The 11,658-nt window shown below is 44.4% G+C and overlaps 3 protein-coding genes across 4 annotated transcripts; all 3 read left to right on the top strand.

The window, feature by feature from the left end:
• The first annotated feature begins 1,047 nt into the window (after window positions 1-1,047).
• Window positions 1,048-3,737, top strand: LOC6549261. The gene is made up of 3 exons (XM_026980262.1): window positions 1,048-1,120; window positions 1,629-1,917; window positions 1,976-3,737. The coding sequence occupies exons 1-3, from the start codon at window positions 1,048-1,050 to the stop codon at window positions 3,651-3,653; spliced, it is 2,040 nt and encodes a 679-aa protein (XP_026836063.1). The 3' UTR covers window positions 3,654-3,737.
• Window positions 3,738-3,814: 77 nt separating this feature from the next.
• LOC6549262 lies at window positions 3,815-5,268 on the top strand. Its single transcript, XM_026981216.1, has 3 exons — window positions 3,815-3,926; window positions 3,983-4,258; window positions 4,322-5,268. The coding sequence occupies exons 1-3, from the start codon at window positions 3,867-3,869 to the stop codon at window positions 5,126-5,128; spliced, it is 1,143 nt and encodes a 380-aa protein (XP_026837017.1). The 5' UTR covers window positions 3,815-3,866; the 3' UTR covers window positions 5,129-5,268.
• Window positions 5,269-5,466: 198 nt separating this feature from the next.
• LOC6549263 lies at window positions 5,467-11,571 on the top strand. 2 transcript variants are annotated; one of them, XM_001974303.3, is made up of 8 exons: window positions 5,467-6,263; window positions 6,351-6,628; window positions 7,046-8,077; window positions 8,147-8,287; window positions 8,352-8,491; window positions 8,555-8,694; window positions 8,768-9,058; window positions 9,126-11,571. In XM_001974303.3, exons 1-8 carry the CDS (start codon window positions 5,753-5,755, stop codon window positions 10,754-10,756), a joined length of 4,164 nt encoding a protein of 1,387 aa, XP_001974339.1. In that variant the 5' UTR covers window positions 5,467-5,752; the 3' UTR covers window positions 10,757-11,571. The 2 variants fall into 2 exon arrangements, with proteins under 2 accessions (XP_001974339.1, XP_015012069.1); XM_015156583.2 differs by having other exon boundaries at window positions 5,494-6,628.
• The last annotated feature ends 87 nt before the right edge of the window (window positions 11,572-11,658 follow it).

Below are 11,658 nucleotides of genomic sequence, written 5' to 3'. Positions count from 1 at the left end.
CAGAGAGAGGACAGAGAGAGGGAGAGAGAGAGAGAAAGAGAGACTTATCCTTTGCAGAGGCGACAAAAGTTCGCGGAACCAGCTCAGAGAGCCACCAATACCACCAAAAAATGATATACAAAAAGTTATAAACAATAATTTTATTATTAAAGCATTTAGGTTTATTTAATTTTATAACCAATCTTATTTAGGTATATGCTACTTAATGTTTCAAATCATATAAATTCAAGTTTGGGTGGTATATAAATATTAACATACAACAATATTTTGGAAATCATTAAGTATGATCGCGAAAATTTGTTAAAAATTTATTTTTTTCCTTAAATAAAATATATATTCCCACCAGCTAAAACTATTATAAAACTCGATTTTAAATAGAACAGAACTCCCGCTTCGATTTGAAGCCCCCAAACATAAACATTTTGATAACGAAATTGATTACGTTTCAATTTTGCATTGCAGTGCAAGTAAAAGAGCGAGTGCCTTCCATTTGCTGATAAGCCGCTCAACAAAACAAATCTCACGCGAAGCTTCGTCCCCAATGATCAGTTGTATTCGAAACTTTGGGAGACGCGAACGTGGGAGCTGCTGGAAAAAACCAAGACGGATCGAAGAATCGGAGGTGTACATACTATAGTGCAGCTCAAATACAGATTGCTTAGAAGGCGGCTTCTGTAAGCTATTAATCGGCAAAATGGAAAGGTAGAACTAGGCAGATCTTGAATGATTGATTAAAATAGGAAAGCACCTAACACATACCTCCCAGTTTCTGGCAGGAACTGAAATCGCTGCTGAAGACCCTGTTCTGCTTTGTGGTTGCTCTGATGCTAGTGCCTTTACTGCTGTTATCATTCCTGTGTAAGTGCTCGACATACATCCCCTGCAGTGATCGATGATCGGCGATCGGCGATCCGCGACACGCGCTGCCCCACTGATAAGCCGCATAAATCAATAACTTCAAAAGGGGCCGGCCATATAAATAAACGATCCATGGGTTGATTAACCGATTCTCAGTCAGCCAAAGGATCATTAAGATCAGAAAGGATCATGGCTGGCGGAAACGCAAGCCAAACAGAAGAGATAGAGGACGCTAAGAGAGCGAAAAAAGCGGAGAAGGAAAGTGAGAGAGTCGTAGAGAAAGTGGTGTTGATAAGGTTTTTGTTTATAAATAATACAGATTACCTGTTGCACCTTTGCGGAACCCAGACAAGCGACCGAACGAACCTTGACCAACTGAATTACTCATAAAAATTTCACCATTGATAAGACCAGTCTTCGCTGCTTGATACCCGCTAATCGTCGGGGATGATGCCGTATAGAAAAGTCTTGTGCTTGATTAGGTTTAACGAACTAGGAGCTAAAACAATCTGGCTACCGAGACATCAATTCAATTTAAATTTAAATTCAATTCAAGCGCGCTGATTATTATTTTTCGCCATCTACCTTTCTAATATAGGGTATCAAGTATGCGGGAATCTAGTTGCTACTCATTGTTTAAACATATTGTTATTATTTACGTTATTGGCTTCTTTGATGTTATGACTTTAATCGCAGATTTGAATACAACAGTAGAGGTGGCAAGTCAGCTATTAAATTTCGGCACTTCTAATCCCAATCCATATTCTCAGGTGCTCACTTTGGCAACGAACTTTCCAACTATGTGCTGAGCATCAAGTACCCGAACCTGACCATCTCAAAGTCCAAGAAGATCCGGACTTTAATCGACACGCCGAAGAATGCGGGCGTATTTCACTTCCTGCTGCAAGTGGAGGGCAACTGTGACTTCGAGAGGATACGGATGGCCTATGCCCAGAATCTAACTGATCTGCGGGACAAGACTGGGATACTCAGGTTCCCCAAGCTGCGTCAAAAACTCGTCACCTGTTGGGGGCACTATGCGTGGGTGAACGATAGCAGGTGGGTGCTCCACAGTGCACTACCATGATAGATTCAAATGACAATTATCTTATTGCAGCGGGTTCAACATCAACAACCACGTCCTGCTCAGCACCCACAAGTACCGAGGTCGTCCAGTTACCGAATCGAATATTCAGGAGTATGTCAGCGAGCTGGCCACGAAGTACATCCCATCAGATCTTCCCCAGTGGCAGGTGATTGTGATCCCAAACTCGGATAGCACTCAGCCCTACTACATACTCATCAAGCTACACCACCTGATAATTGCCGAGGAGGAGGATCTGCATGTGAGTGAGATGCTTCTGCTGCACGATCCACACAAGAGAACCATGATGACTCTAAGCGATGGATTGGGGGACAACTCGAATCCAAAACTTTCCCGCTTTGTGCGAAAGCCGGAACACATCAGCAGACTCATCAATCACATAATCCATCTTGTCATTTGCCGTTGGCAAAAGTTCATCTACGAATTTGAATCTCTGGAAACTCCCGATGGCTCCACGTCCAGTAATCAGGTTGGAAACCTAAGTCAGTTGGCTTCTTTGGTCGTAATTGTCCTGGTAAATGTCATCTTGGGCTATATAAGGAGTCGAACTATGCTCAAGAAACTTAAAAGGCGTTCAGTCAGCTACCGAAATGAAGTGGGTCGTTTTCAAACTGTGCGATTGCTTCTGAATAGGGAGTTAGAGCAAAGAAATCTGAATTGGTGGGTGGCCAGAAATGCGGTGTATAAGAGCTTGCAGCCAACTAATTTGGCAAAGGTCTGGACACGTTTCCTTTGGCGACTAAATCTAAATCACGTTTTGCTCTTACCCTACCACATTTACTGCGAGTGCTTGGCTTTCGGTGATGTTTTGATCAAAGGCAAAACTTCGTATACTTCAACCTATTGTGCCAGACTCCACTTGTACGTACCCCTTCTACTTTACGCTCAATTGGAGTTTTTCAAAATTATCTGGGAGCTTTTCCAGGCCCCACGAAACATTTACGAAGTGCTATTCGAACAGCCCACAAAGGAGTTAAATATTTTGCATAAAAAGTCCTATGCAGGCAGGAAAATAGTCTCCTTTGGGCGATCAATAGATGGCGCCCAACTAAGGACCAGAAATCAGGGTAAATTCAATAGTGATCTCCGAGAATCAGACTTTAGCTTAACTTGCTTGGCAGGGGCCGTTCACGATTACTTTAATACATTCTCGGGTGACTTGAAAGTCCCCAATTACTTGAACACCACTTGTAGGACCATAGATAAAGGATACTTCACAGATCGCAGTGGGGATAAATCTGAAAATATTGGGGGTGTAGTCTTTTTGCAACTGCCTCTAAGGCAACCAGACGCAAATCACACCAAAGAACTCCATCAGATTGTTGAACGAATCAGAAAGCAACAGATCATTATATATTTAGCTTCTATTGGACAGACAAAGTACAGCCTACTCACATCCCTTTTGCCTCATGTTATCACAAAAATATTCATCAACTTTTTCTCATACAACTTTCCCATCACCATCACTGAAATCTACGGTGCCACTGCTGAGTTTCAAGCGGCCTGGGGTCAGAAAGTCCAGGATGTTCTTCTCTTCCGGCCACCACAATCGAAGACCTGTCTTTCCCTAAATCTCCATCGCTTTGGAGACAAGTATAGACTGGCTGTGATGGCGGATACCCACCTGGCCCCCGATCACACAGTAATTACCAGATCATTCGAGCAATATATGGAAACAATTACTCTGTAATACGAAAGAATCTTGCCTCTACTTTTGAAGTGAAGGGGAATGTATATGCATAACTTATGAGAAATAAAAACTATTTATCCAGTAGTTCAAAACTGCTTTAAGCTCGTAGCTTTAAGCTTAGACTTAGTCTAGTACTCGGGGTTATACATGACAATTTAAAATATAACATTTGTAAGCCCTAAAAACCCTGTAAAATTACCCTAATCTTGGACTATGGACAAGAACAATAAGTGTTGTAAGCAGCATAAAGACCATGGGGCGCCAAATCCACCAGTGAGTCTATAGAATTAGAAGGTGTAACTTTAATAATTGCCATGTATTTAATGCAGCCACTCAATGCCCAAAAGCAGATTAAATGTAGGGACCTGGAATGCCGTTCGCGTAAGGAGAGAATTAAATCTACAGAGAATATGCCTAAGTTCTGCAAACATTATTGTACAACACATAAGCACCAGAAAAGACAGGAAAATCATTGCGATCATAAAAAACATTCTTGCAAAGATCATGAGTCCCCCTTTAACCACGAACAGCGCTTTCATCGTGCTCAAAATTCGTTTTCCAAAAACTATTCCAATGTTAATTATCAACCGGACCAAAATCAACAGGTAAGCACTTTGATGTGTTTTGACTTTAATTTTAAATACCCTAACTAAACGTAGTGTCAACAGCAGTCGAAATTAAAGGTAGAGAGGCAACCGAAACAGCCAATTCGTCCAGTATCTTTGCTTAATGATAGCAAAAAGCAGAGGCCAGTCATTGAAAAAGGCGGCGGGGACTGCCTCCTCTATAAGAATCTGAGTTTTGAAGCGCACCCATCTAGTAAAAGTGAGCACGTTGAGGAAGAGGGTGGTAATGTTAAGGAACCTCCACTTCGGTTTAGCCACCAAAAGCAAAAAAAAGACTATCTTGAAGCGGCCAAGGCTCATTGCCAGGCTGTTGGCGAACGATTCCAGAGGAAGTTCCCTCCTTGCAGTAAGGGTACCTCCTCCAACGAATCCAAATCCAAACCGTCCAGAGTTACAGTGATCAGTGCGAAGAGCGGAGACGATCTCAGAGCAGCAGTTCGGTCTCAAATAGAAGTCCAAGAGGCCTTAAGCGCGTTTGCACTTGAAGTGAAAGATAAAAGAGAGGAAGTACCACCCGAAGAGAAATCCAGTGGCGTGCCGAAAAAGAGCAGAAGAATTACGTCCGAAACGATAACTGAGAAAACAGTAGTTCCAACTGTTGGGAATTCCCTATTAAGCATTTTAACGCCAGACGATCTAGAACTCGTAAATCTAAGTGACAGTTCTAATGAAGTAGCTGTTACTAAAATACTTGATCCGGTTATGAGAAACATTCAACGCATGTATCTGAACACTCTGAAAGACGAAATGATCCTCATGGAGTATCTGGCTAAGGTCCCGACATTAATTAAAAAAGTTTATAAGCAACCAACCGAAGAAAAGGAGCAAAAAACACCAACGGAATCTTAAAAGCACATTTGAATTATATTTATGTAATGTTTATATATTTTATCAGTAAAATATTATAAAAGGCAGTAGCAAATGATCTCAGTCAAAATAGAAAAGATGCGCTGAACAATTTAAAAGTTCTTTACATTAATAAATTTACATAAGAGCATTACCAACTGTACAATAAATTAATTTAAACGCCGCGCCGGATAAGTATCGCCCATAGATGGCGCACTTCAATGCTGAAATCGATGTTTCGATATTTCCATCGATTTTTCATTAACAACCTCGCTACGCGGGTTGCCGCTAGGTGGCGCAATACATAGCACTGTTTATAGACCAGTGCTCACAAACGCTCTACATTTGAAGAGTAGAGTTGAAAAACGACAGTGCGCGACGGCTTCTAGAACAAAAAAAAAACTATTCGCGAATCGCTGAAAACGCCGCTGCGGAAATTCTGCCAGTCGCATGAAAATCCCGTGGAAGAGGGCGCGGGTGAAGTGTAAACGGAGCGTAAGATAAAAGACACGGCTAGCTGAGAGGCGTCACGTAGACGGCCGACTGATCGATATTCAATACAGGCGTAGGGCAACACACGCACACACACCCATACGCGCGTGTGTGTGCCACTACACACACGAACACATGGAGAACACTCGAGGTGGCGAAAATAACGTAGAATTGGCGAACGGCGGCAAGGAATCCCCGGAAAATGCACGAAAACCGGAGGAGAAGCCTCTAGAAGGAGCGGGCCGAGCCACCGAGCAGCGGGAGACGTCTGAAAAGGGCGTAAGCAACGGGGCGGTAGTGGAAAACAACAACGCAAATGCCCGCGGAAATGCCAGTCCAACAACTACAAGCGCAGAGGGAGGAGCAGCAGCAACAAATACACCAGTGGAACCAGCAGCAGCAACAACTACAAACGGCAGCACGTTACCCACACAACAGCAACAACAACTGCAGTCAGGCGATGGGAACCCAAGTAACCCAACAACAAATGCAATTACATTGCTGGCAGCAGCTGAAGAGGAACAAGCACCAGCATCATCGGCGGCAAAAACAACAGCAGAGGCACCCACGGCAACAACAACAACTGCATCAACAACCGCCTCGGCAGAGACAACAAAAACAAGCACAAGTTCGGACGAGAAGACAGGTAAAGTAAAGCGAAATTCGCAGAACACGAATCCAATGTCAACTAATGTGATTTGCCCTCCCACCATCTCGCCAACGCCGCCCGCAGAAGAGCACAACCACAAAAGAAAGAAGAGAGATAAGGAGCGGGCTGAGGACAAGAATCGCCGCAGCAGCAACCACAGCAGCAGCAGCAAGGATCGAGACAAGGACAAGGAGAGGGAGCGGGACAAGGAGCGGGAGCGGGAGCGCGACAGGAATCGCGAAAGTAGCTCCAAGTCCTCCAAGGAGGCCGACCACAAGTCCAGCTCATCGCGCAGCAAAGAGAAGAAGTATCACCGCAATGACAGGGACCGGGAACGCGAAAGGGAGCGCGATCGGGAGAAGGTGAGTCCAGGAACGGATCCGAAAGTGCAGATAGCAAACGGACACGGGAGCATAATTTGTTGGACAACTCGCTTGATTGCCCCAAACTTCAAACTAAGGTCGTTTCATTTCCAGAACTTGAATTTCGTATAAAAGTAAAGTTAAATTTCCAGTGTAACTAGGGCAGTTGCGAATAAAACTATCGTCATGAAGCTACCACCCATTTACTCACATTACTACAAACAAATCGCTGATAGCAAGATACGTGATGTTGAATACAGCGAGTCAAAATTCTCAGAACCTTTTATATTTGATGCGTGCCTATAATATATTTTCACAGTTTACATAGTGCTAAGTAAACCGTAGCAGCCTCTACAAGATTGCACATCTTTCCATCAAACCAGAAAAAACCAAACACTTCTAACTTATATTTTCCAGATTCCTTCCTCGTCGTCCAGCTCATCCTCGCACTCGAATCGACGGCGAAGTTCTGACAGCAGCCGGAGCAGTCAGAACAGCTCTTCCAAGTCGAAGGAGCCGGGGGCAGATCCTGTTTTGCCTCAGGCGGTGGTTGTTGCTCTCGAGCAGCAGGTTAAGGTGGAGGAGGTCATCAAAAAAGAACCGATAGAAACCAAACTAGAAGTGGAAGCAGAACCATCACCAGTACTTAGTAACCTCATTAAAACTGAAGCGGAAATTAAAACGGAATCAACGGAGAAGCCAAACAAACCTCTAGTAAATGGCGAGGCGATAGCGAAAACACGAGATGAGGTTTCCAGACAGCTCAATTTCGGAGACAAGGGCTCCAGTTCCAAGCTTATGCCCTCCCCGGCACAGAAAAACAGTTCGGGATCGAACTCCACGGCCAGCAATCATTCCTCCAGCCAAAGTAGCAGCAGCCGCAAACCCTACTTATCTTCTTCGTCCTCTTCAACCTCCAACAACCATCACAAGAGTTCCTCGTCGTCATCTTCTCGCCACTCTTCATCGTCATCTCGGGAGTGCTCCAAGTGCTACAAGCGCTCCAAGATTCGGCGGACCAGCGTGGGCGTTCAGTGCTTGCAGCATGCACCAGCAACTGGACCCTGGCAAACTGTTCAGAGCCTGCCGCCAAGGCCCAACCGAAATCCACCGGCTGGCTTGGAGAACCTAAAGTACGGCTGCTACTTCCAGGTGGAGCAATATCCAAATGGCGGGGCCTCTATTGTTCACCTGTACCAGCATGAAATCGACGCATTGTCGCCAGAGGAAATGGAGGAGCTGGTGGATGAATTCTTTGAGGTGTGCTTTGCCGAAGATGAACAAGGGTATGCCCACCATGTGATGGGTATTGTCCACGATGCCGCGAGGTATTTACCCGATCTCCTCGAGCATATGGCCGAGAACTACTCAACGCTGACAGTAAAGGCGGGTGTTCTGGGAAGAAATTCCGACATCGAGACCTGTACAATGTCGCAATACAACGAGCAGGTAAATCGATATATATGGCGTATTAGCAAGAAAAATATGTTAAAATTTTGTCTCATTTCTCACCTTCAGGTGGTTCGCAACTATTGCCAAGGAACCTTTCGATATGGACCACTGCATCAGATCAGTCTGGTTGGCAAAGTGCACGAAGAGGTGGGCGGATACTTCCCAGACCTTTTGGGTCGCATTGAAATGAATCCATTTTTACGAAAGGTAAACGTACTCACATTATGTTAAATGCTAAACACACTTCATTAATCTAATTCTCTTGTCTTAGACCATGCCTTGGGCTTGTAATTCCATACTCCAAACGGATCCTCGTCAGTCGAACGATGGTCCCATCCTCTGGATCCGAGCTGGGGAGCAGTTGGTCCCCACAGCAGAGTTAAACAGCAAGACTCCACTTAAAAGGCAAAGGTTAGTTGCGTCTGGATGAATATTCCTAAAAATCATTCATTAACTCACACAATTTAATCGTAGGACTCGGATTAATGAGTTGAGAAACCTTCAATATTTGCCCCGTTTGTCGGAGGCGCGGGAGACGATGATCGAGGATCGGACCAAGGCGCATGCGGATCACGTAGGCCATGGCCACGAACGCATCACCACCGCAGCAGTTGGTGAGCTGCCTCGCATGAATATGCTATCTGAAATCGACTAATCGGCGCTATGTTTTTATTAACCGTTCCGCAGGTATACTGAAAGCCGTACACTGTGGACAAACTTACTCGCAGAACCGCATCACCAAAGACGTGGTCGCTTTTGCTGCACAGGACTTTAACACAATGGTGGAAATGCTGCAGCTGGACCTGCACGAGCCGCCAATCTCACAGTGCGTACAGTGGATCGAGGACGCCAAACTTAACCAGCTACGTCGCGAGGGCGTACGTTACGCTCGTATTCAGCTGTGCGACAATGACATATACTTTTTACCCCGCAACATAATTCACCAGTTTCGCACAGTAACGGCGGTTACGAGCGTAGGTAAGAGATCGAATGCAATTATTATACTTTTTATCGTTTCATTAAATTAAAATTATCAATCCTAAAGCTTGGCACCTGCGACTGCGACAGTATTATCCCGGCCAGGAGGTGATTAACGAGAAAAATAACCCAGTGCTGGCTGAAACACCTCACTACAAGGAAAAGCAAACGATCCTGCCAAACCCAATAAGCCACGATGAATGCGGCAAAAAGACGCCATCAAAGAGGGCACATGATGGCAGGACTAAGAAGAAACTTATTGACCTCGACGGCAAGGAGCGTCGATCCAGTGAGAGCAGCATCGATGAGCAGCCAGCTGCAGGAAGTTCCTCGCCGAGCCAAAATCAGGAAACCAACAGCAACAGCAGCAGTCAGAGCGGCGCTAGTGGGGCTAGCACACCCAAAAAGAAGACCAGCAAGGATGACTCCAAGATAGATATGCGGAAAATGGTTCTGGAGCACAAATATAAGCTCACCAAAGCGGCGGTAGTTGAGACTCCTGAGAAGGAGAAGCTAAAAAAGGATAAAGAGAAGGAAAAGTCTAGGGAGAAGGATAGAGACAAGGAAAAGGAAAGAAGCAAAGAAAAGGAGAAGGAAAAAGAAAAAGAAAGGAAAATCGAAACTCCGAAAAAACATGCAACGCCAGCAAAGAGCTCTTTGAGTGAGCCCTCGCCCGCCAAAATTCCCAGATTAAACAGTGACACAGCTCCCAATGCTTCAGATCCCACAGTTGTTGCTACAGCAGCTCCTGCCCCAAAATCTATAGCCACACCCCCTTCTGCACCACCTATTTGCACTATTCCTGTAGCTGCGCCGCCTATCCTATCGGGACTGCCACCGCCACTTGTGCCTCAGACGCCTTTCATTCATCGTCTAAATCAAAAAGAGCCCGAGATCAAGATAGAAGTGAAGATTGTTTCCGACTGTAAAAGTGATATCAGTACCTCCAATCCAGCTCTATCAGCAACAGCGCCACCACCTCCGCCGCCTCCGGATCCGGTTGAAGATGTGGGTAACGAGCTAATTGTGGAGAGCACACCCCAATTGATTGTTGATCACGAAGAGGAGGTCTCTGAAGTGTGTTCCGAGGAGATTGTGGAGATGGATATACCGATTCCAAAAGAACCAGCCCCCGCTGTTGCTTCTACATCATTGCCTAATACTTCTTCACCACTTATAAGTGCTCACTCCACTCTGGCTCCTCCACCCATACCAAAATCTTCTCTCCATCCTCCAGTACCAATTGTAGCTGCACCACCTCCTCCGCCACCCAGTCAAATTGTAAAAGTGGTGCTCCCAGGCTCTTTGACGCCTCTAACCAGAATGTCAGTGGTTTTGCCACCCTTGCCGCCATTGCCACCATCACGGGTCACTGCACCGCCACCGCCGCCGCCTCCTCCGAGCACCAAGAGCAGTGGTATCACAATGCCCATATCAACCACAGTTTCCCCGTTAAAACCCACCTACAAAACCATTAATTTGCCCTCCCACAAGATCATTATCGCAGGCTCCGCGGCGGGAAATCGCGTCTCCATGGCGAAAGGCACGACGAAGAGACCTGATTTGTTGGGATCTATAATAGCCAGCATGGACAAGCCAACGGGAAGTGGCCCCAATAGCAACTCCTCCTCATCGACATCCTCGGCAACAACGAATAGTTCGCTCTCCTCATACGCCAGTTCCAACAATAGCTTTTGAAACTGGGAGAAGGAATGGAAGGAGGGCGAAAGTAGAGGCTCCTATTTGGACTTTATGTGAAACTATATATTTTGTAAATTTAAAAGCATTCGGAATTTCGTGTAACGGATATCGAGTTGCTGAATCCTTTAAAGGAAGATCTCAACTCTGAAAGGGATTTTAATACTTACTGAAGGTTGGGCAAACAATTATATAGTTTTTTAGTGGTGCGCAATACTTCCGTATATCAGGTTTTACATTCTGTATGGGTGTAGCTATACCAGTTTTATAAAAATTGTTATTCCTTGTTCTTCAATACGAGCAACCACAGTTCTGTGGTAGCTGAATACAATTTCATCCAGTACCCAGAGATCTTCCTTTGTATATAGCCCAAAGCTTATCATGTAGTCCTAAACTTCACATACAAACACCCTTATATTTGATAACGAAACATAGTTTTATAAGCTCAAAATGCGACACTTGATAGAAATGTAGTTTTTTATTTATTTACACCACCAACCACACCGCAAGCACTTTTTAGAAACATCAATTGAAAGTTTTTTAATGCAGCTCGTACACTTGTTATAGTGTTATAGTGTGTATATTTAATGGCGTGCACTTATTGGCCAGAGACCCCCGTTCTCCTTAAAACAATAAATTTAAAGTTCCCAGTTTGATTTCCTTCTCAACAACTTTTTTGAAAAGTGTTTTAAAAGTGCGTAGAACAATACACACATTGATAATTATACTATATATATACCATATATAACTAGAATAAGCCAGCTTACACGTTGAAGAAACAATAAAGATTCGGATCGTACAACATTAGAAAATTATTATAATTTAGTATTTTGAAAACCCAAAAAAAAAATTTCTATCTTTCGTTTACCAAAATAACAGTTTAATCACTAAAGAAATAATAC

Source organism: Drosophila erecta, unplaced genomic scaffold (genome assembly GCF_003286155.1).
Source record: "Drosophila erecta strain 14021-0224.00,06,07 unplaced genomic scaffold, DereRS2 tig00000092-arrow-pilon, whole genome shotgun sequence".
Lineage (NCBI taxonomy): Eukaryota > Metazoa > Arthropoda > Insecta > Diptera > Drosophilidae > Drosophila > Drosophila erecta.
Note: the sequence above shows the minus strand (reverse complement) of the source record. Positions and strands in the feature narration are given on the sequence as shown.